General features: G+C 39.8%; 1 protein-coding gene across 1 annotated transcript in view; it reads left to right on the top strand.

The window, feature by feature from the left end:
• LOC130680438 (olfactory receptor 2M3-like) overlaps window positions 1–7,720 on the top strand; it is a 138,023-nt gene extending 130,303 nt beyond the window's left edge. The window contains exon 2 of the mRNA XM_057491025.1: window positions 6,163–7,720. Coding sequence (XP_057347008.1) covers window positions 6,163–7,102 — 940 coding nt within the window. The 3' untranslated portion in view covers window positions 7,103–7,720. The remainder of the gene's footprint in view (window positions 1–6,162) is intronic.
• Window positions 7,721–26,446: the final 18,726 nt, after the last annotated feature.

The raw sequence follows: 26,446 nt of genomic DNA, 5'->3' as shown, positions 1-26,446 counted from the left end.
ATGCCCCTAGCTTTATTCTTCCTTCTCAGGATTGCTTTGGCTATTAGGGATCTTTTGTGGTTCCATATGAATTTTAGAATGATTTACTCTAGTTTGTTGAAGAATGCTGTTTGTATTTTGATAGGGATTGCATTGAATGTGTAGATTGCTTTAGGCAGGTTGACCATTTTGATAATATTAATTCTTCCTATCCATGAGCACGGGATGTGTTTCCATTTACTGGTTTCTTTTTACTTTCTCTCATGAGTGTCTTATAGTTTTCAGGGTATAAGTTTTTCACTTCCTTGGTTAGGTTTTTCGTGATTTCTCCCTCTGCTAGTTCATCATTAGTGTATAGGAATGCACCAGATTTCTATGTTTTAAGTTTGTATCCTGCAACTTTGCTGAATTCAGGTATTAGTTCTAGTAGTTTTGGATTGGATTCTTTAGGGTTTTTTTATATGCAGTATCATGTCTCTGCAAACAGGGACAGTTTAACTTCTTCTTTGTCTACCTGGATGCATTTTATTTGTTTATCTTGTCTGATTGCTGCGGCTAGGACTTCCAGATCTATGTTGAGTTAAAGTGGGGAGAGTGGTCATCCTTGTTTTGTTCCCAATCTTAAAGGAGAAGCTTTCAGCTTCTCACTGTTAAGTATGATGTTGGCTGTGGGTTTGTCATATATGTCCTTTATTATGTTGAGGTACTTAGCCTCTATACCCATTTTGTTGAGAATTTTTATCATGAATGGATGTTGAATTTTGTCAAATGCCTTTTCAGCATCTATGGAGATGATCATGTGGTTTTTGTCCTTCTTTTTGTTGATATGGTGGATGATGTTGATGGATTTTCGAATGTTGTACCATCCTTGCATCCCTGAAATAAATCCTACTTGATCATGATGGATGATCTTTTTGATGTATTTTTCAATTTGATTTGCTAATATTTGTGGGGGGACATTTGCATCTTTGTTCATCAGTGATATTGCTCTGTAATTTTCTCTTTTTGTGGTGTCTTTGCCTGGTTTTGGTATTAGAGTGATGCTGGCCTCGTAGCATGAGCTTGGGATATTGCCTGTGTTTTCATCTTAGACTATACTGGTTTCATATCTTACATTTAGGTCTTAATTAATTTAGAGTCTACTTTTGTGTATGTTGTAAGGCAGTGATCTAATTCAGTTCTTTTGTATGTAGCTGTCCATTTTTCTCAACAGCATTTATTTGATAGACTGTTTTTTCCCCATTGTATGCTCATAGCTCCTTTGTCATATATTAATTGACATGTATGTATAGGTTTATTTCTGAGCTCCCTATTCTGTTCCATCGATCTATGTGTCTGTTTTTGTGCCAGTACCATGCTGTTTTAGTCATTGAAGCTTTGTAGTAGAACTTGAAGTTAGGGAGTGTGATACCCCTAGCTTTTTCCAGTTTCTCTAGGGCTGTTTGAATAGTTTGTGGTTGTATATAAATTTTAGAATTATTTGCTCTGGTTCATTGAAAAATGCTATTGGTATTTTGGTAGGGATTGCACTGAATCTGTAAATTGCTTTGGGCAGGATGGCCATTTTGATAATATGAATTCTTTCTATCCATGGGCAATGGATAGATTTTTATTGATTTCTTCAGTTTCATCAGTGTCTTACAGTTTTCAGGTACAGGTCTTTCACCTTTTTTCTAGGTGTTTTATTCTTTTTGATGCAAATGTAAACATAATTGTTCAATTCTCTTTCTGCTAGTTTATTCTTAGTATATAGGAATGCAACAGATTGTATATTTTTATTGTATCCTGCAACTTTGGAGTATCCAGTTATTGGTTCTAATAGTTTTTTTGGTGGAGTCTTTAGGGGTTTCTTCATGTAGTATTATGTCACCTGCAAATAGTGATAGTTTTACTTACTACTAATTTGGATGCATTTTATCTCTTTTTGTGTGATTTCTGTGGCTAGGACCTCCAGGACTCTCTTGAATAAACGTAGTGAGCGTGGGCATACTTGTGCTGTCCTTATCTTAGTGGAAAAGTTTTCAGTGAGTGTGATTTTTTTTCCCCCATTAAGTGTGATGTTAGCCATGGGTTTGTCATATATGGCCTTGTTTTTTTGAGTTATATTTCCACTGTACCCATTTTGTTGAGAGGTTTTATTATGAATGGGTGTTGAATTTTCTGAAAAGACTTTTTAGCCTCTATTGATATAATCATACGGTTTTTATTCTTCCTTTTTTAAATGTGGTGTATGTGGGGTAAATGGCAGAATTTCCAGAATCTCCTGCCTAGCCTTAGTTCATTTACATATCAATAGGTATTTATCACTTCAGAGCCTCCTGGGACAAGGGGTGGAGAGAAAACAGCCATTCTCTCCTCCCCTCAGTTCCTGGTAGGTAGTGATCTGGCATCTGCCAGTCATCAAGGACCCGCCTGTGGAGTTCCTGCTGGAAGGGGTGGGTGGGGGGAAGCAGAGTGCACCATGTCCAGAGGGGCGGATGGAGCCACAGCGGGGGGATTGGGACAGGCCTGGCCTGGCCAGCGCCTGTGAAAAGGAACAAAAGCCTTTCTTCCAGCTGACCTTTTCTTTGACTTATTTCAGTTTCACTGGTTTCATAGGTGACTCACCCCAGGCTGGGAGCACCTTCCTCTCTGGAGCCTCAGTATATCACATTGATTTATGAATATTGTACCATCCTTGCATCCCTGGAATAAATCCTATTTGGTTGTGATGTGTGATCCTTTTGGTGTATTTTTGAATTCAGTTTTCTCATATTTTATTATGGATTTTTGCATCTATGTTTTTTAGGTATATTGGTCTGTGATTTTCTATTTTTGGGAGTTCCTTTGCTTTTGGTGTTAGAATAATGCTGGCTTCATAGAATGAGTTTGTAAATATTCTCTCTTCTTTTTTTTTTTTTTGGAATATTTTAAGAATGATAGGTATTAACTCTTCTTTTAAGGGTTTCTAGAATTCACCTGGAAGACACTTGGTCCTGAACTTCTATTTTGGGGGAGTTTTAAAAATTTTCCAATTCAGTTTCATTACCAGCAATCAGTTTGTTCAGATTTCCTATTTCTTCCTCAGTCTTGGAAGATTGTATGTTTTTGGAAATCTGTCCATTTCTTTTATGTTGTTCAATTTATCGGCATATAGCTTTTTTTTGTAGAATTCTCTTATATTTCTTTGAATTTCTATGGTGGTGTTTGTAACTTCTCCCTTTTTGTTTATGATTTTGTTTATATCCTGTCTCTTGATAAATCTGGCTAGGGATTTGTCTATTTTGTTTATCTTCTCAAAGAAACATCTGTTTTCTTGATTTTTCCATTTTCTTATTCTCTATTTTATTTATTTCTGCTCTGATCTGTATTATGTTTCTCCTACTAATTTTGGGCTTTGTTCTTTTTCTAGTTCCTTTAGTTGTGAGGTTAGATTGTTTGTTTATTTTGTATTTTCATGTCTGTTGATGTAGGACTGCATTGCTATGAGCCATAAAGAGGTTCTTTCCTCTGAGACATGCTTTTGCTGCATCGCACACCTTTTGAACTATTGTGTTTCTATTTTCATTTGGTTCCACATACTGTTTGATTCCTGTTTAGTTTGTTCATTAATCCATCGATTATTTTAATGCATGTTGTTTAGTCTCCATTTGTTTGTGCTTTTTATAGTTTTCATTATGTAATTAGTATCTAGTTTCATACCATTGTCATATAAAAAGATGTTGATAGAATTTCAGTCTTCTTAAATTTATTGAGGCTTTTTTTGTTCCCTGATATATGATCTATTATAGAGATTGTTCCATGTACATTTAAGAAGACTGTGTGTTCTGCTGCTTTGGGGTAGAGTGTTCTGTATATTATGTGTTAAATCCATCTTGTCTAATGTGTCTTTCAATGTTACTTTTCTTTATTTTTTCTTTGGATGCTATCCATTGATGTAAGAGCTATACTATACTATACTATACTATACTATACTATACTATACTATACTATACTATACTATAAACACCCTTATTTCAGATAATTCCCTTTTATACACATGAATTATTTCTCCTCCCTTGCTATGGAAAGGATAGACTCCTTGTATATCAACTTTCTTCTGAGATGAGTCTCTCAGACACCAGTCTCACCAAAGAGGCTTTTCCAGAGGCCTGATCCTGATGTCTGGTTGAGAACACTGGGCATAATGTTTAAGACACATGGAAGCATAATTCCTAGAATATGCTGATGCTGTGGGGGAGAAACGGAGTACTGATCTCAAAACAGCCTCTAAAAGGAGTAGATAATTATTCTCTAGTACTTACTCCTGAGAAAGCTCAATCTGATGAAATAAAGTGAAGATAATTGGAAGTGAGGTATAGAATTCCCTGAGGAAACTCCCCTGGAGGCATCCCAGACTCTGACTTCACACGACTGGGCTCCTTCTCTTGTGTCTCCTCTTAAGTAGTCGAGCTTACTCCCTTTCAACCACTCGGGTCCTGGAATCACGGTGCAGTGAGCAGACAATATGAGGGCACCAAAGGGCCACTTCCCTTGGCCATGAATCACGATTCCTTTTAGAGGACAGAGTACAGGGCATCAGAGCAAGACCACCTTGGAAGAGGTAATGACAATAATGCTGAAAACATGCCAATGATTCCATTTTTGGACAAATATTCCATTTAAGGTTTTTTTTCATAAGATCAATGAATTCTATGAAGAAGTATAGAAAAGCTATATGTGAGGAGGTTTTTCTGGTGTAATAAAATAGAGAAAGGCATGAGGCCTTTAACTCTATCACTTAGCACTATCATATTTCATGTTTTTTCACAACTTAACCCCACTCTAGGATCTCTATTACCATACTGGACAAAAATATAATGTCCTTAAAATTCCACTCTTCTGGTCTTGAACACTTGTATCTCTTTTATGCCACCAGTAGATCTCTAAAACTGAATGGCCTGGCATTATGTAAAAAGAAAAGGATTCTGAAATTTGAAAACCTGTCCATTACCAGTCACACAGAGGAGACTGAAGACCTACATACCTTCTGTCTCTGCTCCTGTTAGTACAAAGGCACAAAAGACATTGTGTAGATACAGGTGTAAGTTTAAAGGTAAGACATGGATATATAGAAAGAGACAGGTCTATTCCTACTCTATTACTGCTTTGTGTCATAATGATTAATGATTTAAAAAATTTCTGGTATGGTACTTTTGCAGCAAATTAGAATTCTCTATCTTACTAAGCTTTCCACTCCCACATCAACTAGCAGATTGCCTTAAGCACTTCACACAATATTTCCTAAGTGAAAAGGCAGAGAAATAAAGCAGGTGTGAGAGCTATCAGATTGAAGTCTGATATATTACAGCTGGTGTGAAGCTCTGATCACAACAGGTCTTGATGATACAATGATGTTTCCAGGATGAAAAAAATAGGAGGATTGGGTTTTTAAAAGATATTAACAGTAAGTATGTATTGCTCAGGCTGGAATAGCTGCTTTCTTGGATATCCTCCAATTGTCTTAATCCTCATTGCTGTGTATAAAAAGGGAGAAGTCTCATAAGATGTGGGAGTAGACAGTTTGCTGCACTCACAGGACCTCCCCATAGCACTCTACGAACTAATGTGTACTCTGTGCCTGCCTTCTAGACCCCATCACAAGGTATGAAGGATTAGCCTCTTCCAACAGGCTATTACAGCTGTTCTCATGATACTAGATTCTCCTGGTTAGTGGCTCAGAAACTGTGGAAGAGAAATTGAGCCATCATTATGCTTTTTAGATGTTTTCATGCACAAAGGGAAGGATATTAAATTGTCATGATGAGAAGATTGAGTGAATATGCTCTATGCAAAACTGCGTTCTGCTATTTGGTTGATCACATTGAAACAGAAATTTATCTCAAGAAACCTGAAATATTTACCTGCCAAATTCTAGAAATCTCATTTGAAATACTTTCCCAAATGATGTTTCTTTAAAGTGACCTGTTAATAAGATTATTAATTAATGTACATGGTCATTAAGAAATTCAAATGCTAGTTGCAGTTTGTCTCCAAAGGTGGGCTAGATTTGGGGCATAATGGTAAATGTAAATTTTATCACGAAGTCAATATATGAAAAGTTACTGTGATTTGTCATAGCAGATTGGCTATTGCAGTTTGTCTCCAAAGGTGGGCTCCCCTTTATTAAATGCATTGATGTGCTTTTCCTTTTTATTCCTTTAGTTATGTGGAAAATATGGGGAGAGAAAACGAGACATCCATTGTTGATTTTGTCCTCCTTGGACTCTTCCCGGGAACGAGGCATGTCGAGTTCCTGATCTGTACCATTCTCCTTGTCTATGTTGTTGCCATCACAGGAAACACCATCTTGATCCTCCTCCTCTCCCTGGAGCCCCAGCTTCACAGCCCCATGTACTTTCTGCTCAGCCAGCTGTCCCTCATGGACATCTTTCTCATCTCCACGACAGTCCCTAAGATGCTAACCAACTTTTTCTCAGGGACATCAGATATTTCCTACACTGGCTGTGGAATTCAGATGTATTTACATTCTGCCCTTGGAGGCAGTGAATGTATTTTGCTCACCCTTATGGCCTATGACCGATACATTGCTATTTGTAACCCCTTGAGATATGTGGTCATCATGAATTCTGAAGTTTGCCTGCAGATGGCCGTCATGTCCTGGTTAGGGGGTGCATTTAATTCCCTAGTGCAAACCACATATACTATGCATTTTCCCAGATGTGGCTCAAGAAAAGTACACCATTTCTTCTGTGAGCTACAGGCAGTCCTCAAGCTGTCATGTGAAGACACTTCTACTTATAATAAAGTTGTGTTTGTGATTGGTATCATCTTTCTCCTCACCCCTTTTGGCCTCATTCTGACTTCTTACATTTTTATTTTCCTCAGTGTTGTCCACTTAAATTCTTCCAAGGCAAGAAATAAAGCTCTTGCCACGTGCTCTTCCCATCTGATGGTGGTGTTTCTCTACTTTGGTCCAACCATGTTCATCTACATGATTCCCAGCTCCTTGCACACTGCAGAGCAAGATGAGGGGCTGTCTGTGTTCTACACCATCCTCACCCCCATGATGAACCCCCTCATATACAGCCTAAGGAACAGGGAGGTAGGAGAGGCTTTGCGGAAAATCCTGGGAAAAGCCTGAGTATGAAATAAGAATGGCAACATTGAGAGTTTCTAAATTCAGCCAGCAAAGCCATGACTTCTTTGTGGATAAGAATATATGCCTTAAGTTATCAATTTTTAACTGTGTGTATAACATGAAAATCATCAGAATATTTGTAATTATCTAACTGAGCGATATGTAATTTGCCCCCATGCTTCAGAAATGTAGATATTACTTTGCTAATTTTGTTCCTGTCAAGCTATGAACTATTGGGTTTATAGCCAATCTGCTATGACAAAAATAAGTTTCCTTATTTACTATCAAGCAGACTTAAAATCATCCCCAAAGGGCAAGTCCATGATTCTTCCACACCTTACTCCTGTCTGCAAATGACAATGGTCATAATTACCTACACTCTGGCACCAGGAAAATTTTCTTCAACTAGACTATAAGACAGTCCATTCATTTGAGAACTAAGGGAACACATGGAATGTATCTGGGTGAGACTTGCAGTAAACTTTAAGCATTTTCTTCCATAATTGTGTTCTTTCCATGTAAGTGGAAATTTCAGGTCAATTTATACAGCAACTAAAATAATATATTTTATTCTAGATATCCTGCTTTGTTTACAAGAGAAAAAAATCATATTCCTTAAGAAACCAAAAGTTTTAATTTCATGTTCAAGGTAAACAAGATGTTAAATGGAAAAACCATGCATTTAAACTTAATTTTCTGCGTCTTCCCTTTGGTTCATCATGGATGATGTTTCTTTCAGAAATAAATAATATTATTTAGTACAAGTGACTTATAATTTTGTTCAGATCCAAAGTCTAATTTACCAATGTGTTTATCATGAAGTATTTTCTGCTAAATTCTCCCTTGATCATTTTATTTACTTATTTATTTATAGTCTCCATTTCTTTTTTTGGTATGATTAATATACAATCACATGAGCAACATTGTGGTTACTAGGTTCCCCCATTATCAAGTCCCCAGCACATACCACATTACAGTCACTGTCCATCAGCATAGTAAGATGCTATAGAGTCACTACTTGACTTCTCTGTGCTATACTGCCTTCCCATGGCATCCCCTGCTACGTTATGCATGCTAATCATAATACCCCCTTTCTTCTTCCCCCCCTTATCCCTCCCTTCCCACACACCCTCCCCAGTCCCTTTCCCTTTGGTAACTGTTAGTCCATTCTTGGGTTCTGTGAGTCTGCTGCTGTTTTGTTCCTTCAGTTTTTGCTTTGTTCTTATGCTCCACAGATGAGTGAAATCACTTGGTACTTGTCTTTCTCCATCTGGCTTATTTCACTGAGTATAATACCCTCTAGCTCCATCCATGTTGTTGCAAATGGTAGGATTTGTTTTCTTCTTACAGATGAGTAATATTCCATTGTGTATATGTACCATATCCTCTTTATCCATTCATCTATTGATGAACACTTAGGTTGCTTCCATTTCTTGGCTATTGTAAATAGTGTTGTGATAAACATAGGAGTGCATATGTCTTTTTGAAACTGGGAAACTGCATTCTTAGGGGAAATTCCTAGGAGTGGAATTCCTGGGTCAAATGGTATTTCTATTTTGAGTTTTTTTGAGGAACCTCCATACTGCTTTCCACATTGTTGAACTATTTTACATTCCTGCCAGCAGTGTAGGAGGGTTCCCCTTTCTCCACGTCCTCGCCAGCATTTGTTGTACCTAGTCTTTTCTATGTTGGCCATCCTAACTGGTGTGAGGTGATATCTCATTGTGGTTTTAATTTGCATTTCCCTGATTATTAGCGATGTGGAGTATCTTTTGATATGCCTGTTGACCATCTGAATTTCTTTGGAGAAGTGTCTGTTCCTATCCTCTGCTCATTTTTTAATAGGGTTATTTGCTTTTTGGGTGTTGAGGCATGTAAGTTCTTTATATATTTTGGATATTAACCCCTTGTTGGATATGTCTTTTACAAATCTATTCTTCCATACTTCAGGATGCCTTTTTGTTCTGCTGAGGGTGTCCTTGACTGTATAGAAGCTTTTTAGCATGATGTAGTCCAATTTTTCATTTTTTATTTCTTTTCCTTGCCGGAGAAGATGCGTTCAGGGAAAAGTTGCTCATGTTCATATTCAAGAGAATTTTGCCTATGTTTTCTTCTAAGATTTTTATGGTTTCATGACTCACATTCAGGTCTTTGATCCATTTTGAGTTTGCTTTAGTGTTTGGGGTTAGACAATAATCCAGTTTCATTCTCTTGCATGTAGCTGTCCAGTTTTGCCAACACCAGTTGTTGAAGAGGCTGTCATTTCCCCTTTGTATGTCCATGGCCTCTTTATCATATGTTAACTGACCATGTATGTTTGGGTTTATATCTGGGCTCTCTAGTGTGTTCCACTGGTCTATGGGTCTGTTCTTGTGCCAGTACCAAATTGTCTTGATTACTGTGGCTTTGTCGTAGAGCTTAAAGTGTGGGTACGTAATGCCCCTAGCTTTATTCTTCCTTCTCAGGTTTGCTTTGGCCTTTTGGAGTCTTTTGTGGTTCCACATGAATTTTAGAACGATTTCCTCTAGTTCATTGAAGAATGCTGTTTGTATTTTGATAGTGATTGCATTGAATGTGTAGATTGCTTTAGGCAGGATGGCCATTTTGATAATGTTAATTCTTCCTATCCATGAGCACGGGATGTGTTTCCATTTATTGGTGTCTTTAATTTCTCTCATGAGTGTCTTGTACTTTTCAGAGTATACATCTCTCATTTCCTTGGTTAGGTTCCCTTGATATTTTAGAAGCAATAACTGTCACAAATCAATTGAAGTATAGTGGGAAATATTGGTGTTTCTTCTTGATGGAAAAATTTACATGATTGCATGAAATGTTAGATGAATTTTTATTTTTATTCTGTATTTATGGCTTTGAGAAACTTTTGATTGTTACACAATTTGGTAGGCCTCTGACTGTAAATTAATAGTCAGCATTCCCTTTGCAAGTAGATTGGGTACAATTTGAGATCCATATTCTGAAGCATTTAAAAATGTGTGTGACAATTTCTAATCAGGAGGTGTTCATTAAATTGCCATGTAGTTCTGCAAGAGTTCTCCCATGAAGCAGACCATAATTCAGGTACAGCTGTGTTAGTTTATGTGCAAGATGAGATCAAGTCACAGGTGCAAAGAACGGAGGTGAGTAAATAGGGAGAGGATAACAGCCAGCATAAGAATGTATTTTCCAGGCCACTGCTCTGGACATCTAGGTTCGATCCACAGGGGTTTTCTAAGGAACAAACAGAAAGCCTCTGACAATTCCTTCATTAAGTAACAAGGAAATATATTCACATAGCATACAATTCCTCTGTGACTGATATTAACTGCAAGGAATTTAGTACCCTTTCCCCCACCTTCAAACTGTGCACGTAAGTGTGCTCAGTAAGATTCTGTGGTCTGAGGTGGAACCGAAGAAGCCCTGAGACTGAAACTGAAGATGAGCTGCGCACTTTCTAGACAAATATCTTTAGAGTGAAATGAATTAGGCCTGCAAGGAAGAGCCCAGTGAACCATTGCTGGAATCTGAGCCACAGTGCCAGAGGGTCTGAGGAAGTCTGCTCTGCATTTCTTAGCTTTGTTCTTATCCCACATGAAGCCCGACTTGCCACCCCTTATAAGAACTCCCCAAACACAGTCTGCACAAAAGATTTGACATTGGAGGTTGAGGGGACAAGTTATGCACCTCATGGTGCTGCTGATCCAGTGGCCTCATGATCTAATCATGTTCACTTTAAACATCCAGTAGTAGATATCTAGTAAAAGTCCCTCACACTGGTCAGAACTTCAGCCAGTCCAAGGCTGCCTGTCCGTATTCTGCTGGCTGGTTCATTAACATGGGAAATGCAGAATGATCAGGCAGCAGCCATAGCTCCCAGCTTAGTGGGATTCTTGCTGTAATGCTGGAAGCAGAGAACAGTCACTAGCCTTCAAGACATCTTAGACCTGTTACAGAGCCTGCTCTTGTTCTGGGCACTTTTGGAAGCTAACAGCCTTCCAAGTTACCCGATCAATGAGATTTTGAGGTTTATTTCATAGTGTGCATTAATCTGCCTCTAAAATCCAAAGAAGCCCACAAGGAACGATCTGATTTTCCTAAGGGTAGGGTGCCCTAAGCATGTGAGGTATCTTTTGCCCTAAAGGCTTTTGCCATACTTCAGACTTTTGGAACCTTAAAAGCTTACCAATATGATAAGACTTAGTCTTTCAAGTGTTTACCTGTATATCTTACATGTATATACATGTCTTGGAACCTATATATCTTACCAAGGTATCCAGTGGACTAGCTCTAGCTTGTCAATCATGTCCAATGAACACAATGTCATCAATGGAGTGCAGCATTGTGAGTTTTGTGGGGTGGAAAGATGTCAATGTCTCTGCAACTGTACTGTGAACCAAAGTAGAGGAGCTTACACACACTGGGGAAAGGCAGTGGTTTTTTTGTTTTGATCATGTTTAGTAATGAGGGATTAAAAAAACCCTTCAGCATACTGATAGTTTTTACCAAAGTCTAAAACACATGTCCCAGTAAAGATAGTGCAAGTGGTATAGCAGCTAAAGTGGGTTGCCTCTTGGAAAATCGGTGCTCGTCCACCCTCGTATACCACAACCCAACTTGGCAGCATCCATGAAGATGAATTAAATGAGGAGGCAATAGAAAATGAACTTCCTTAATTCTTCTGTTCTCTAATTGTGGCATTGTTGCTGCAGTTCCTCCCAAAGGACAGGACAGCTGCATCACTATCTGTCCGTGTCAATGACAGTGATAGACCTGACATTGGTGAAGCATAGGTACCGAGACTTTGCCTTGGTGTGAAAACTGTGCTATGCGTTTTTGGAAACAGCAGCCCTACTGTGAGATGGGCTTCAGGCAGGACTCCACCTATTATCTGATCTCTGATCACATTTTATCTTTCTGTGTGTCAATTCAGTTTCCCAAAGTATCATTTTTCCACTAATTGGCTATTTCTACCCAGGAGAATATTGGGGAAAATTAAGTTATATGTACCTGTTTAGTCATTGCAGTGAAGTGGCCTTTCCTTCAAACAATAGACGGGAGGTCTGTGAGCTAAAGTGAATCTGAAAAGTGGGCGATGGATCATGATTGTCCATGGTGGCACCTATCAGCCTTCTGATTTCTAATGAAACTTCTACTTGCCTCCATTCTAATGCCTGTAGAATTAACCCACCCATTTGCAGTTCTAGTTGCTGGTCTTTGCACTGCATAAGGCCTTCATGGGGGTTTTGTATTAACTTGTGGATTCTGACCATAAATTGATCCTCTGTATTTCCCTGAATCACTTGGATGACTGAGTTGATATCTCGTCCAAGAAAGAAGCTGACATTACTTGCATGTTTTTTGGGAGCCAGAAACTGTGGGAAGGGACACTTCACTTTCATAAACCCATCTTGAAATGGAAGGACTAAAGACAGGTTTCTACCAAAAACTTCCTAACCTTGAAAGAGCAGCATGCCATCAATGTATGATAAAGCTTATGGCAGCAACATCTACAGTAAAGAAAAGTGGACAATTATCTAAGTAACACAGAAGACTAGCTGGGCTAAAGGTGCTATAACTAATATGTTATATGAAGAAATAGTGTAAGGGAATACCATTCCTGTGATGTGTGAGCATTGTTCTAAGTATTTATTGATGTTTGTTGATGGATTTCCAACTATGAGTCATTTAATCATAATTTATTAAATCCTAAGTGTCAGAACAATATTGCCTATTTAGTTATTCTACCTTGGATTATTTTCACATTGCCCAATCTCTTAAAGTACTTCACCTACTTCTCCCCAATATAGACTCTATCTTTAAAATTAAAAAAAGAAGTTAGTTCTCCCATTATTTCTCAATTGCCTTTCCTTATTCTGGGTTTTATCTTATCTCTAGTAACATTTCCTCAATTTGCTTTTTTGAAATTAATTGGCAAATAAATATTGCACATATTTAAGGTATATAATGTAATGGGTGATATATGTATGTAGTGAGAAATGATTACCACAAGAAAGCTACTTGACACATCCATGATCTCACATGGTTTTCTTATCTATTTATTTTTCTTGGTGGGTGAGAATGCAAGAATTACTCTCTTAGAAAACTGGAATACAGTACAGTATTACTAAATACAGTCAAAATGATTCCCAGAAACTACCCATTTGTCTTGCCAATGGGTTTCAGCCTCAGGCAAGTTCCCTATGGATACAATGTGACCAAAGAAATTGACAGCAAACTGTTCTTTGGGGTGAAAGGGTTTATTACCCCGCTTGTTGTCTGGGCTTAGGTCGAACATTAGTGACTCTGCCTCTGCACAGAGCACTGGGCCGAGTTCTCTATATAGCGCAATAATAGCTTATTGACTAAGGGGTGGAAGCAGTAGCCTAGCAACAGGCCAGTTACATCATCAGGTGGTTTAAGTTCAGTGAGGATCCTGCCCATAGTAACCCCAACTTCCCCACACTCCAGCCCTCCAGGATTCTTGCCTTACAATCTAAACTCTTTCAATCTTCTGCAATGGTCCTTGTGCAAGAAAGCTGGAGTGCTGTAACCAGATTCCACAACAGCAACAGAGGATAACAACAGCTTATAGATAATAACAAAAATTAAGATACAACAAGATTTTGATACAGGTAACAAAAATTATAATAATCCTCACGCCAGAAGAGGTTCCTAATAACAAAAATTATAATGATCCTCAGGCCAGAGGAAGTTCCCAATCCACAAAGACTTTAGGGGCAATAAGACACATGTTTTAATGACAGCAATATAGGCAAATCTTGTCCATCAGGTAAGATGCATGTAGGAGAGTGGTCCTGTGATAGGACTGCAGCAGGAAGGGGGTCCCTTCCAGGTCTAGTGTGCCATACTTTTACTCCTTTCCTTGTGGGGATTACTGAAGGGTCTGTATATTGTAGATACCCCAGCAGTTAACCTCGCTATAATTTAGTTCCTGCTTAAATTTAATCTATAGCCAAAACCAATCTAAGGGAAAAGAACAATAGGTGCTGCGTCTTGGAATCCGGTGTGAATCATGAACAGTGTGACAAGGACTGCAAACAGTTCTTGTGATCCTTTCTGAGGCAAACCCAGATAAGGAGCACACCGTGAGACTCACGTGGCCGGGTGACTTGATGAGACATGAGAAACTTTAAGAGGATTAGTTTGCAATTGTTTAGCTTGATGATAAAATTTTTCCTATAATCCTGTCTTTTTGCTTGCTGTAACTTAGTAAAGTGCAGGGAGTGCTGACTTGGAGCTCAGTCTCCAAGGAAGCCTAAGCCCTCTGCATTAAACGTCATTCCGGCTCGGTTTCTCATGCTCGTGGTCCCCGACTGCAACATTTGGCGCCCAACGTGGGGCCCAAAAGTGACAGGTTTCGATGGACTTCAGACCGGTCAGAACCGAAAGGGAATTGTACGCTCTTAATGATAATTGACCTGAGATGAATGTTTATATAAATAATGTGCCCTTTAAAGGATTGGTAGATACAGGAGCTGGTGTTTCTATACTATCTCAAGAGGATTGGCCTTTTGCCTTGCCTTTGACTTCTGTGTCTGCTACATTTACAGGAATAGGAACACTTACAGAGATTTTTCAAAGTATGTCAACTTATCAATGTACTGGGCCTGAAGGACAAAAAAGCTATGATACAACCTTTTGTTGCACCTATACAAATTAATCTGTGAGGTTGGAATTTATTGTCCCAACGGGGGGCAACTATAAATATACCATCCATCTCCCCCCAGTCTAGAAATATTATGACTCAAATGGGTTATGATTTTAGAAAGGGTCTAAGGAAAAAACCAATAAGGTATCTTAACTAATGTAATAACTCAGCCCAAATTAGATCAGTCTGGCATTGGTTATCCAAATTTATGACAGAGGCCACTGTTCGTAGCTTTGCCCTTCCCTTAAAATGGTTAACTAATAAACCAATATGGGTAGATCAGTGGCCTTTAACAAAAGAGAAGCTTCAAGCATTAGAGCAATTAATACAAGAACAGCTGTCTGCTGGACATATAGAAGAATCTGTTAGTTCATGGAATTCTCCTGTCTTTGTTATTATGAAAAAAATCAGGAAAATGGAGAATATTGACAGATTTAAGAGAATCAACCTATGGGTCCTTTACAACCTGGACTGCCACAACCTGGTATGATTCCCCTAGATTGGAATATTAAAGTAATTGATTTAAAAGATTGTTTTTTCACCATTCCATTACAACCTTATGATTGTGAGAAATTTGCTTTCACTATTTCATCTCCCAATAATTATAAACCTACTGCTAGATATCAATGGAAAGTTTTGCCTCAAGGAATGTTAAATAGCCCTACATTATGCCAGTACTTTGTTCATCAACCTTTAGGAAAATTAAGGAAAAAATTTCCTGATTCCTTAATTATTCATTACATGATGATATTTTAATTGTTCATAAAAGTTTGCCCACTTTACAAAACCTCTATGAGCAAGCTGTTGCAGAATTAACCACTTACAGTCTTATTATTGCTTCTGAAAAGGTACAGGATAGTACTCCACATAATTATTTAGGAAGTATAATTGAAAGAACAAAAATCCTTCCACAAAAAATTCAAATTAGGAGAGAAAGTCTCAGGACTCTAAATGATTTTCAGAAGCTCTAAGGTGATATCAATTGGCTTCGCCCTTCATTAGGAATTCCAACCTATTCACTTAAGCATTTATTTAATACTTTAACTGGAAATTCTGAATTAAATAGTCCTAGACAATTGTCACCTCAAGCCGAAAAAGAATTAGAATGGATAGAAGAACATACGAGAAATAGTTATTTAGATCGTACTGACACACAATATGATGTTGAATTATTAATATTCCCTTCTGAGGATTCCCCTCCTGGTATTTTATGGCAAAAAGGAAAAATTTTAGAATGGAATTTTTACCACATAAAGCATCAAAGAAATTACTTACATATATAGATAAAATTTGTCAGTTAATTATTCATGGGTGCTTATAATTGCATGCTTTGATTGCATCAGACCCTTCCCAGATCATTGTTCCCCTTACCAACACTCAAATAACTGACAACTAGAAATTGAATAACTGGAAAATAGCCTTTGCCAATTATATAGGAACCATCAGTAATTATTTTCCAGAAGACAAAAGTATTCAATTTCTTTAAAAAACTCAGTGGATTTGTACTGACATTATTAATACTCAACCTGTCCCAAAAGCTGATACTTACTATACAGATGCTAATAAAGAAGGCAAAGCAAGATATAATGGAAAAACTTCAAAAATTGTCCAAACTTCTTATTGCTCAGTACAAAAAGCTGAATTATATGCTGTTATTTTATTATTACAAGATGTTACAAGTCCCCTTAATATTGTTACTGACTCACAATCTGTTGAATATACAGCAAAACATATTTACTCAGTTACTCTATTTGATGATGACACTGAATTGTATCAATTATTTTGTACGTTGCAACAATCATTGTATGACAGACATCATAGTCTTTACATTACTCATATCCGATCACATACCTCCCTCCCTGGACCAATGACTAAAGCTAATGAACATATTGATAAATTACTTGTTGGGTCCCTACTAACTGCCAAGGCGTGGTGTGAACAAATTCATGTTAACAGGAAAGGCTTACAAGTTTAATCTCACCTCCCTAGAGAACAGGCTGGAGATATCACTACCAATGCCCTCAGGGTACTCAGATCTAAAGTGAACCCCACACCCCAGGGGTCAGCCCAAGAGGACTGCACCCTAATGAGCTGGGGCAGATGGATGTCACCCATCTCCCAGAGTTTGGGAAATTATTGTATGTTCATTGCTCAATTGATACATATTCTGGTTTTAGATGGGCCTCTGCACTTTCAGGAGAAAAGGCTGATTATGTGACTCAACATTTATTTGAAGCTTTTAATGTTATGTGATTGTCAACTAAAATTAAAACAGATAATGCCCCTAGTTACCTTTCTGAAAAATTACTAAAGTTTCTTTCCCAATGGGATATTAAGCCTGTTACTGGGATTCCATATAAACCCCCAAGGACAGGCAGTTATTGAAAGCTATCTTGCTTAAACAAAAAGGGGGATATGGTGGCATAGAAAGTCCCTGTATGAGAACACATAGGACATTATTTACCCTGAATTTTTTAAATTTAAATGATACCGGTTCATCAGCAGCTGACAGACATTGGGTGTGAGAAAAGTCCCCTGAAATAAATCAGCCTGTTTTTTACAAAAATAATATCGGAGAATGGGAATCAGGGATGGTTCAAAGGTGGGGTCGAGGGTATGCTTACATCATTACAGAAACAGGAGAAACTGTGTGGATCCCAGCTAAAAAGACAAAACCCAGAAAATGAACAAAAGGCCTCGAGTTGATGTTGAGCCTCCCATTGATAAGACGCTGAGCCTCCCATTGATGAGATGTGAGCCATGACTATTGGAGGATCCAGAGTTCGAGCTTCATTACCAAGAACTCGAAAAGTAAATCCCCCAACATGAGGACAACTAAAAAAGATGACACAGGAAGCTGAAAAAATTGTACAACAGACCAGACAGGCACACACTTCAAGCTTGTTCCTGGCTGTGACTGCCGTGGTCACCCTGGGGGTAAGTTCAGGCAACAGCACTAATTATTCATGTTGGGCTGACATTCCTAACCCTCCCCTATCAGTCAAGCTATTCATTGGCTCTCTGAAATGGTCCCAATATATGTTAATGATTCCAAATGGACTCCTGGTTCTTATGATACTCGTGGCCTCCTAAGGCCAGGAGAAGAGGGCATGAAAATTGAAAATTATATAGTGGGAGTAGAGGGGATACCCATTTGTATTGGACATGAAAACGCAACCAGCTGCATGGTTATCCATTGTTAAAAATGATACCTATAAAGAATCAAAGAAAAATTTATTCCTTCTTCAAGCATTTGGGTTCCACAAAAAAATTAATACAAGTGACGTAACAGATCACCCCCTTGATTTGCCCATCTGCACCCAGCCATTAGCTGCAAGAATCAGTGAATGGGTGCACTGGACGAATTGTCGAGGAGAAACAGGTCAGGTTTTACTTAATACTTCCTATGGCAGCATCACTGATTGGAGCCCTCAAGGTTCCACCCAGACCAGAGCACAGGGGCAGGACCTGAGATGGTGTAAGTATATTAATGGTACACATTATACCATTTATACATTTTCTAATGTATAGGACCATTCATTGGCATGGAGGTGGAATGTCTCCTCCTGCCCCACATTTACATTTTGGGCCCCTGCAATATCACTTATGGAAAATTCTCTTGGCTCTATAGGGTCTCACAGCTTGGAAAGGCCATATTTGGAATAATAGTATTACAAAAAATAGTCAACTGAGTTTTACTAAAAATGAAAGTCATTATATTACAGCCTGTGTCAGATTGCCCTTTTTAATTATGATTGGTCACACAGTGTGGTGTTCATCAGGACATTTCATCTCCTGTCTATATTGTTCATTCTATACTTGTATTAACAACTCTGTTCCTTTTTCCACAAAAGATAGTCTTTATCTTCTTAAGGCTAGAACAGGTCTCTGGCTTTCAGTTCAAATACACCAAAAGTGGCAAGATTCTCTAAGCATAATGCTTCTCCAATATACTACTGACAAGAATTAAATGGATGATTGGATTAATTACTGCAGCTGTCCTCAGAATCATAGCTATAACCGCACCTGACACGACCGCTGGAGTTTCACTTCAGCAAAGTATTTAGACTGTGGACTTTGTTAATAATTGGCATTCTTAGTCATTGAAATTGTGGATCACCCAAAGACAAATAGATAGTAAAATTAATGCACAATTGACTGATTTGCAACAAGCATTTATTATGTTAGGAGATCATATAGTTAGTTTGCAATGTCAAATTTCTATGAATTGTGATTGGAATACAACCAGGTTTTGTGTTACTCCTATACCTTATAATAATACTTATTTTCCATGGAAAAAATTTAAAAGACATTTGTTAAATCATGGCAATATGATCCGAGAAATATTAGACCTTCAATAGCACATTACTGATACTTTCTAGGAACAATTACAGGTATTAAGTGGTTCTAATTTACTGGAAAGTATTGCAGATGGAATAAGTAACTTGAACCCAATCCAACACTTCAAAATATTTAGTGGTTCCACTGCTACACTTATAATAATTGTACTTTGTTTGTTATTTGTGTTTTGTATCATTTGGAGAAGAGCTACCCCAAAATGTCAATGTGTTTAGCAGCAATCAGCAATCTTCTCACTAATGTTACAAATGATGCAAGCTAAACAAAAAGGGGGAAATATAAATACCCCAGCAGTTAACCTTGCTGTAATTTGGTTCCTGCTTAAATTTAATCTACAGCCAAAACCAATCTAAGAGAAAAGAACAATGGGTGCTGCATCTTGGAATCTGGTGTGAGTAATGAGCAGTGTGAAGAGGTTTACAAACAGTTCTTGGGATCTTTTCTGAGGCAAACCCAGATAAGGAGCACACCGTGAGACTCACGTGGCCAGATGACTTGACTAGACATAAGAGAAACTTTAAGAGGATTAGTTTGCAAATTGTTTAGCTTGATGATAAGACTTATCCTATAATCCTGTCTTTTTGCTTGCTGTAACTTAGTAAAAGCGCAGGGGAGTGCTGACTTGGTGCTTATTCTCCAGAGGAAGTCTAAGCCCTCTGCATTAAATGTTATTCTGACTTGGTTTCTCATTTTCATGGTCCCCGACTGCAACAATATATAGTGCTACTGGAGGTGCATGCACTGTCCATAATGATAAAACATAACTCCCCGGTAAGATGCTCCTACATTCTGGCCATTCAGGATATACTACTGTGACCTTTGGGGGGGTCACTCTGCTATTATTCCAGGAATACACAGAAGGCCAGTTTCCAGGCCTTGTTCCCAAGGTGCCAGAGAGCCAGCCATCATTGGTCCATGTCTTGAAAGGACTAAGGCCACATCCACTCAATGGAGTCTCTGGGGTTCAGTGCAGTTGGTGCTGGCAGCAAGATATTGTTCTGGTGGCCGAACTTTGGCTTCAGTGATTCTTCCTTGGTGGTTTGTACTTGCACTTGTATACAGCAGGCAGCCATATGTGTGAACATGTCTATGGGGCCCAGGGCTCCCTTTAGGGGTCTCTCATTCAAACGACATAGTATGGTGCATAAGCAGACTGATCATCCCTGCAGACTATTGGTATCTGACTTTAGTCTGGATTTTAACAAGCCATTGTGCCTCTCTATCATGCCTGCTGCAGTAGGATTGTATGGCACATGAAACTTCCATTTGATTCCCAGATATTGCACCCATTCTTGCAGTATGTACAGTTAAATGGGTGCCCGGATCACTCTCAATTACCTATGGTAGGTCATAGGCAGCAAAGAGATGCTCCAGGCCTCTTTTGGTCATCTGCTGGTCTGCACAACGGGAAGGAAAAGCAACCAGAAGTCCAGTAGCTGTGTCCACACAAGTCATGGCATACCAATATCCTTCTGACACAGGTAGAGGCCCAATATAGTCTATCTTCCACCTGATGAGGGGTATAGGCCCCCTAGCTATTGTCCCATGTTGCTGTGGAACTTGGTGTAAGTCCTTGGAGTACACGACACACTCCTGCAGGGCTCTATTAACTTCTTCAAAGGTCAAAGGCCAGTCCCACTGATGGGCTACAGCCCACATTGTCTTTTGCCCTGCATGAAACAAACGCTGATGTAACCACTGGGCTAGATCAGAGGCAGGCTATCCTTCTAACCAACATATCTGGGCCAATTTATCTGCCTCATCATTTCCTGGGGATGCCAGTGGAAAATGACTTGTCAATAGTCTACTGCAATTATTTTAGTCTGACCACAGGCCCATAAGTCTTGCCCACAATTCTTGCCCCCAGAGGTGTTGGTTATCAACCAGCCAGTTGGCATGGTACCAGGTTGGTAGCCACAGGGTCAAGCTCGGATAGACAGCCCAGCTGGCAGTGCAGACAACTATAGGGGAGGGCTCCTGGCTGATGACAAGCCACACAGCCCACAGCTCTGTCCATTGGCTGCTCATCCCCTTACCATCTTCCATCCATAGTGTCTCAGTCTCAGGATGGAAAGCTATGGCCCTCCATTTTGGGGGCTGCCCATGGCTGGAGCCATCTGTGTACCATGCATCTTCGGGTATAGGGGCTCTTCCCTCCTGATAGGGACTCTCTGCTACTAATGGTTCAAAAACAGGTTCTTCCTGCTTTTCACTAGTATACATCACCTGCCCAATAAGCGTTGGAGTTCTCCACTCAAGGGGCTACTAGGGAGGGCACTACGCTGCTGCAGGCAAGCACCCCACTTGGCCAGAGTGGGCATTTGTTCCACACCACTCCCTGCCTTTTGGGGTCCAGTCTCATACCCAAACCAAGATGGGATAGGTGGTTATTACCTTTATTGGGGTCATTCCAGTGATGGGTTCTATAGCCAGCAAGGTGTGATACATGGCAGCCAGTTGTTTGTCTTTCAAAGTGTATCATACCTCTGCCCCTTTCCAGAGTTGTGACCAGAATCCAACAGGTTGGCGAGTTCATTAAAGCCACTGCCAGAGACCCCAGCCATAACAGTCTTCGGTCACATGAACATCCAGCTCACAGGGCCTTGATGGGTCTATCACACTGAAGGCCTGCATGGCTTTGACTGCCCGTTTTGCTGTAGTAAAGGCAGATGCACATGTCTCATCCCAGTCCCACATGACGCCCTTTCATACCAACTGGGGTAAGGGCTTCAGAATTTGTGCCAAGTGTGGGATAAACACTCTCCAGTAGCCTAGAAGACCCAAAAACTCCTGTAGCAAAGCTAAAGTTGTAGGGGTAGGAAAGGCCTGCACTTTATCTGTAGCTGCTTCTGGTATAACTTTGGTCTTACCCAACCAGATGACCCCCAAGAATTTGACAGAGAAAGCAGGTCCCCGAACTTTGGTGCTGTTCACAGCCCATTCCTTCTCCTGTAAATGTTGCAGCAGTCTAGGTGCTATACCTTCTAAATCTGTAAGAGAATTGGATGTGAGGAGGACATCATCAATAGAATGGTACAGCCACACCATTGGCAGTTTCTCCCATGTAGCCAAGTCCTGGGCTACAAGTCCATGACAGATGGTGGGGCTGTGGAGGTATTACTGTGGAAGGATGGTGAAAGTTCACTGCCATCCTTCCCATGTGAAGGCAAACTGTTCCTGACTTTCCTGCTCGATATCAATGGAAAAGAGGGCATTAAGAAGATCTACCACATAATGGTATGTTTCTAGTTCATGGCTGAGGGTATCCATCAGGCCTGCAATAGAAGGGACAGCAGCAGGCATAGGGGGTATGACTTTATTCAGTTCTCTGTAATCCACAGTCATATGCCAGGAGCCATCAGCTTTTTTACTGGCCACACTGGGGAATTGAAAAGACTATGGGTGGGCTTTATAATACCCACATTTTCCAGCTCCTGGAGAGTTTCTCCAATCTCTTTATGCCCTCCAGGCAGATTGTACTGTTTGGTACTAGTCACCGTCGATGCACAGGCAAAGCTATGGGTGGGTGCCTAGCATGTCCCCTCAGAACTGCTTCACCACACTACTCTCAGTCTGAACTCACCTGTGGTGGTCTGCAACCATAGATCCTGAAGGATATCAATCCCAAAAATACACTCAGTGATAGGAGGTATATACACAGTATACTCTTTTGGGGGTAGACGCCCTATTCCCAAAGGGATTTTGGCTTTTTACATAGCCTTACCCCTGTATCCATCTGTGATAGTGGGGGTCCAAGGGAACCACTCAGGGTTACCATGAATCAGAGAACATTCAGCCCCTGGGTCTACCAGAGCCAGGACACATTGTATGTTCACTGGGGACCAATGGATAGCTATTTCAACATGTGGCCTCCGGTCTGACCCCAGTCCCTCAGGGCATATACCTTGACCTTTCCCCTCAGTCAAACCATGTACCATGTTCCCTAATCATCTTCCTGCTTGGGCTCAAGTGAGATTGATTCATTCTCCAGCAGGACGTCTTATAAACACACAGGCTGGACTTGTGGCTCTGTCTCTGGCCTCTGCCTCTTTGGTCCTAATGGCTGGAACTGCTGCTCTGGTTTCAGTTGTTGCCATAGCTGTAGTAAGATCCTATTTGACTTCCCATCTAATTTCCTTCCATCTGCTCCTGCCCATATTAAATCAACCCACATTTGGGTCCTCGTAACCTTCATGGGGCCCTTTACATTCTTCTTGTGAGTAGCAGACCTTATTTCTTTCTGTGTTCTCATTGCTTCAGCCTCTCCTAAGTCTGCTACTGCATGGGTCACCTCGCTTATGGGATGCCCTAAGTGAGGGGGAAGAATGGCCACTAGAGACCCAAAGAGGGATGTGGGAGCCATTTGAATCACAATATTTCTCATCCCAGTAGTGAAAATCTCTTCATCCGGGCCATAATTCTCTGGACAACAGATGGCATTTCTTATGCCTAGCCCTTGTAACACCTGTTGGAGCTTAGCATACATCCAGGAGAGGATGACAGATCACCTGTTTGGGTCACACAGCACGAAGTGCAGCCATAAGCCAATCGAGGAAGAAGTGACTCACTGGGGTCTGATGTGCATTTTCTAATTGCTGCGTTAAGGTGGGCTGCACTGTCAGGGAGGCCAGCTTTCCCATCTATGATCCTGACAGAACAATTCCATCCACCCCTAAGTCCCACAGATGCAGGAGACAAGTTGATATTGACTCTGAGGGCTTCTGCCTAAACTGGCAGCCCAAATCCACCAACTCAGCCTGAGTATAGGGCAGAGCATAGAGTGCTCCATGACCTGGGGGAGGGGGCTGCTCCTCTCCTTGGGGAACTTTTAGGTGCTGGGTCTTTATTTTCTTTAAAACCACTTGGTGTGTATTCAATACAGGAAGGATTAGAGCCTCCAGCACCACCCCTTCATCCCTCCCCAGCTCCTCCATTTCCCGAGCTGATGGCACCCTTCTCTCCCCTCCCCCAAGTGCCTCCTCTGCTACAACCTTTACCTTTTCTACCGTGCTTTGCAACAATGGTACCTCAGCCTTCAGCAGCTCTCTTACCTTCACCTCAATGCTTCGCAGCTGACGTTCTCTTGCCACCTCCACCTGTGCTTCCCTCAGGGGTTCATCTTTCTCCTTGTTGGCATTTTCCTCCTTCAGAGCACCTGGCAGCACTGCCATCTTATTCTGTAAGGAATCTTTTACCTCTTAAACAGCACCTTGCTGCTGGCATTCTCATGCTTCCTCCTCTTGCATCAGTGCCATTTCCTTTTCAGGGAATCCACAGAGGTTTGCAGCTCGCATTCTCATGCTGCCATTTCTTGGATCTCTTCTGTAGACCTTTTTAATACTGTAAGAAGCAGCCAACCCACGGTCCCTCTGCCTCATGGCACTCTGTTTCTCAAAAGACCTACTTACTATACCAAGGGCCACCTCTACAGCGTTGGGTGTCACCTCCACTTGCCTCCAGTCCTGGGGTGGGGCCCAGTCCTCTAGGAGGCAACCTCCTCAGAACACATACCCACTGTGGGATAATCCACTGTATCCCCATTCATAGGGGCAGCCCGCTGAAGCACCCCTCCCATAAGGGCAACCTGTCTTTTTCCTTGGTCAACAATGAATCTGGCCGACTATGCCAATTGTCTTGCCCATGGGTTTCAGCCCCAGGCAAGTTCACTATGGATTCAATGTGACCAAAGAAATTGACAGCGAAACATTCTTTGGGGTGAAAGGGTTTATTACAAGGCTTGTTCTCCCAGAGGTAAGTTGGGTACTAGAGTCTCTGCCTCCGCCCAGAGCACTGGGCCAAGTTCTCTATATAGTGCAATAATAGCTTATTGCCTAAAGGTGTGGAATCAGTAGCCTAGCAACAGGCCAGTTACATCATCAGGTGGTTTAAGTTCAGTGAGGATCCCGGCCATAGGACCCACAACTTCCCCACACCATTTTATAACTAAAAGTTTGTGCTGTTGAAAATCCCTTCCTATTTTTGCAGGCCCCAAAACCATGGTAACTGGAATTACACCCTTTGGTTATATGAGATCAATTCTCTAATTTTTTATTTTTGTTGACATATATTTGACATATAAGATCATATAAGTTTAAGGTATACATAGTGATTTGAGACATTTATATATGGTAATATGATTGCTATTGTGATAGCAACTGTCACATCACATAATTAACAATTCTTTTTAGTGGCTGGAGTAATTAAGATGTAGTCTCTTAGCGAGTTTGATGATAATATATTATTGTCTATAATCACAATATTGTGCATTAGATCTCTATGCAGGGGTTCAGTTCTGGGCTGTATATTCTGTTCCATTGATTTATGTGTTTGTTTTTATGCCAGGACATGATGTTTTAGTTACTAAAGCTTTATAATACAGTGAAGCAGGCAGTCAGGTGCGTACAACTTTCCCATTCTCCCTTGGAATTGCTTTGGCTATTTGGGGTTCTTTTGTGGTCCCATACTGATTTTAGGGTTGTTTTATCTATTTGTGAGATGAATGCCATTGGAAATTTGACGAGAATTACATTGAATCTATAGATAACTTTACATGGTATAGACATTTTAACAATATTAATTCATCTAATCCATGAACATGGAATGATTTTCTATTTGTGTTTTCTTTGATTTCTTTAATCAGTCTTGTAGATTTCATTTTGTAGATATTTTGTCTCCTTAGCTAAATTTATTCCTATGTCTTTTATTATTGTTGGTGCTATTTGGAATGATAATATTTTTTTTCTCAGATGTTTCATTGTGAGTGAAGTGTAACTGATCTGTATGTTGATTTTATATCCTGAAACTTAATTAAATTCATTTATTAGTTCCAACAGTGTTTTGCTGAGCCATTAGGATATTGTATATTTAAAATCACGCAAAATATAATAACAACAATTTTACTTCTTTCTTTGCCATTTAGATGCCTTTATTTCTTGTCTTGCCTAATTACTCTAGCAAAGACCTCCAGTACAATACGAATAAGACTGGTGAGAGTACACATCCTTATCTTCTTCCTTATCTCAACTAAAATACATTCAAATTTTCAACGTTCAGTGTTAACTGTCAGTTTGTAATATATTGTCTTGATATGTTGAGGTGTGTTCCTTCTATACCCAGTCACATTGAGTATCCATGAAAGGATGTTGGATTTTGTCAAATTATTTTTATGTATTGAGAAAGTATGTGATCTTTAACTTTTGTTCTACTAATGTGATGTATTAAATTTATTAATTGGCATATGACAAAACATCTTTGCATCCCAAGGATATATCTGACTTGATCATGGTGTTTGATCTTTTTAATGTGTTTTTTAATTCATTTGT

The sequence above is a fragment of the Manis pentadactyla genome, chromosome 13 (genome assembly GCF_030020395.1).
Source record: "Manis pentadactyla isolate mManPen7 chromosome 13, mManPen7.hap1, whole genome shotgun sequence".
Taxonomy (NCBI): domain Eukaryota; kingdom Metazoa; phylum Chordata; class Mammalia; order Pholidota; family Manidae; genus Manis; species Manis pentadactyla.
This window is presented reverse-complemented; position numbering and strand designations above follow the sequence as displayed.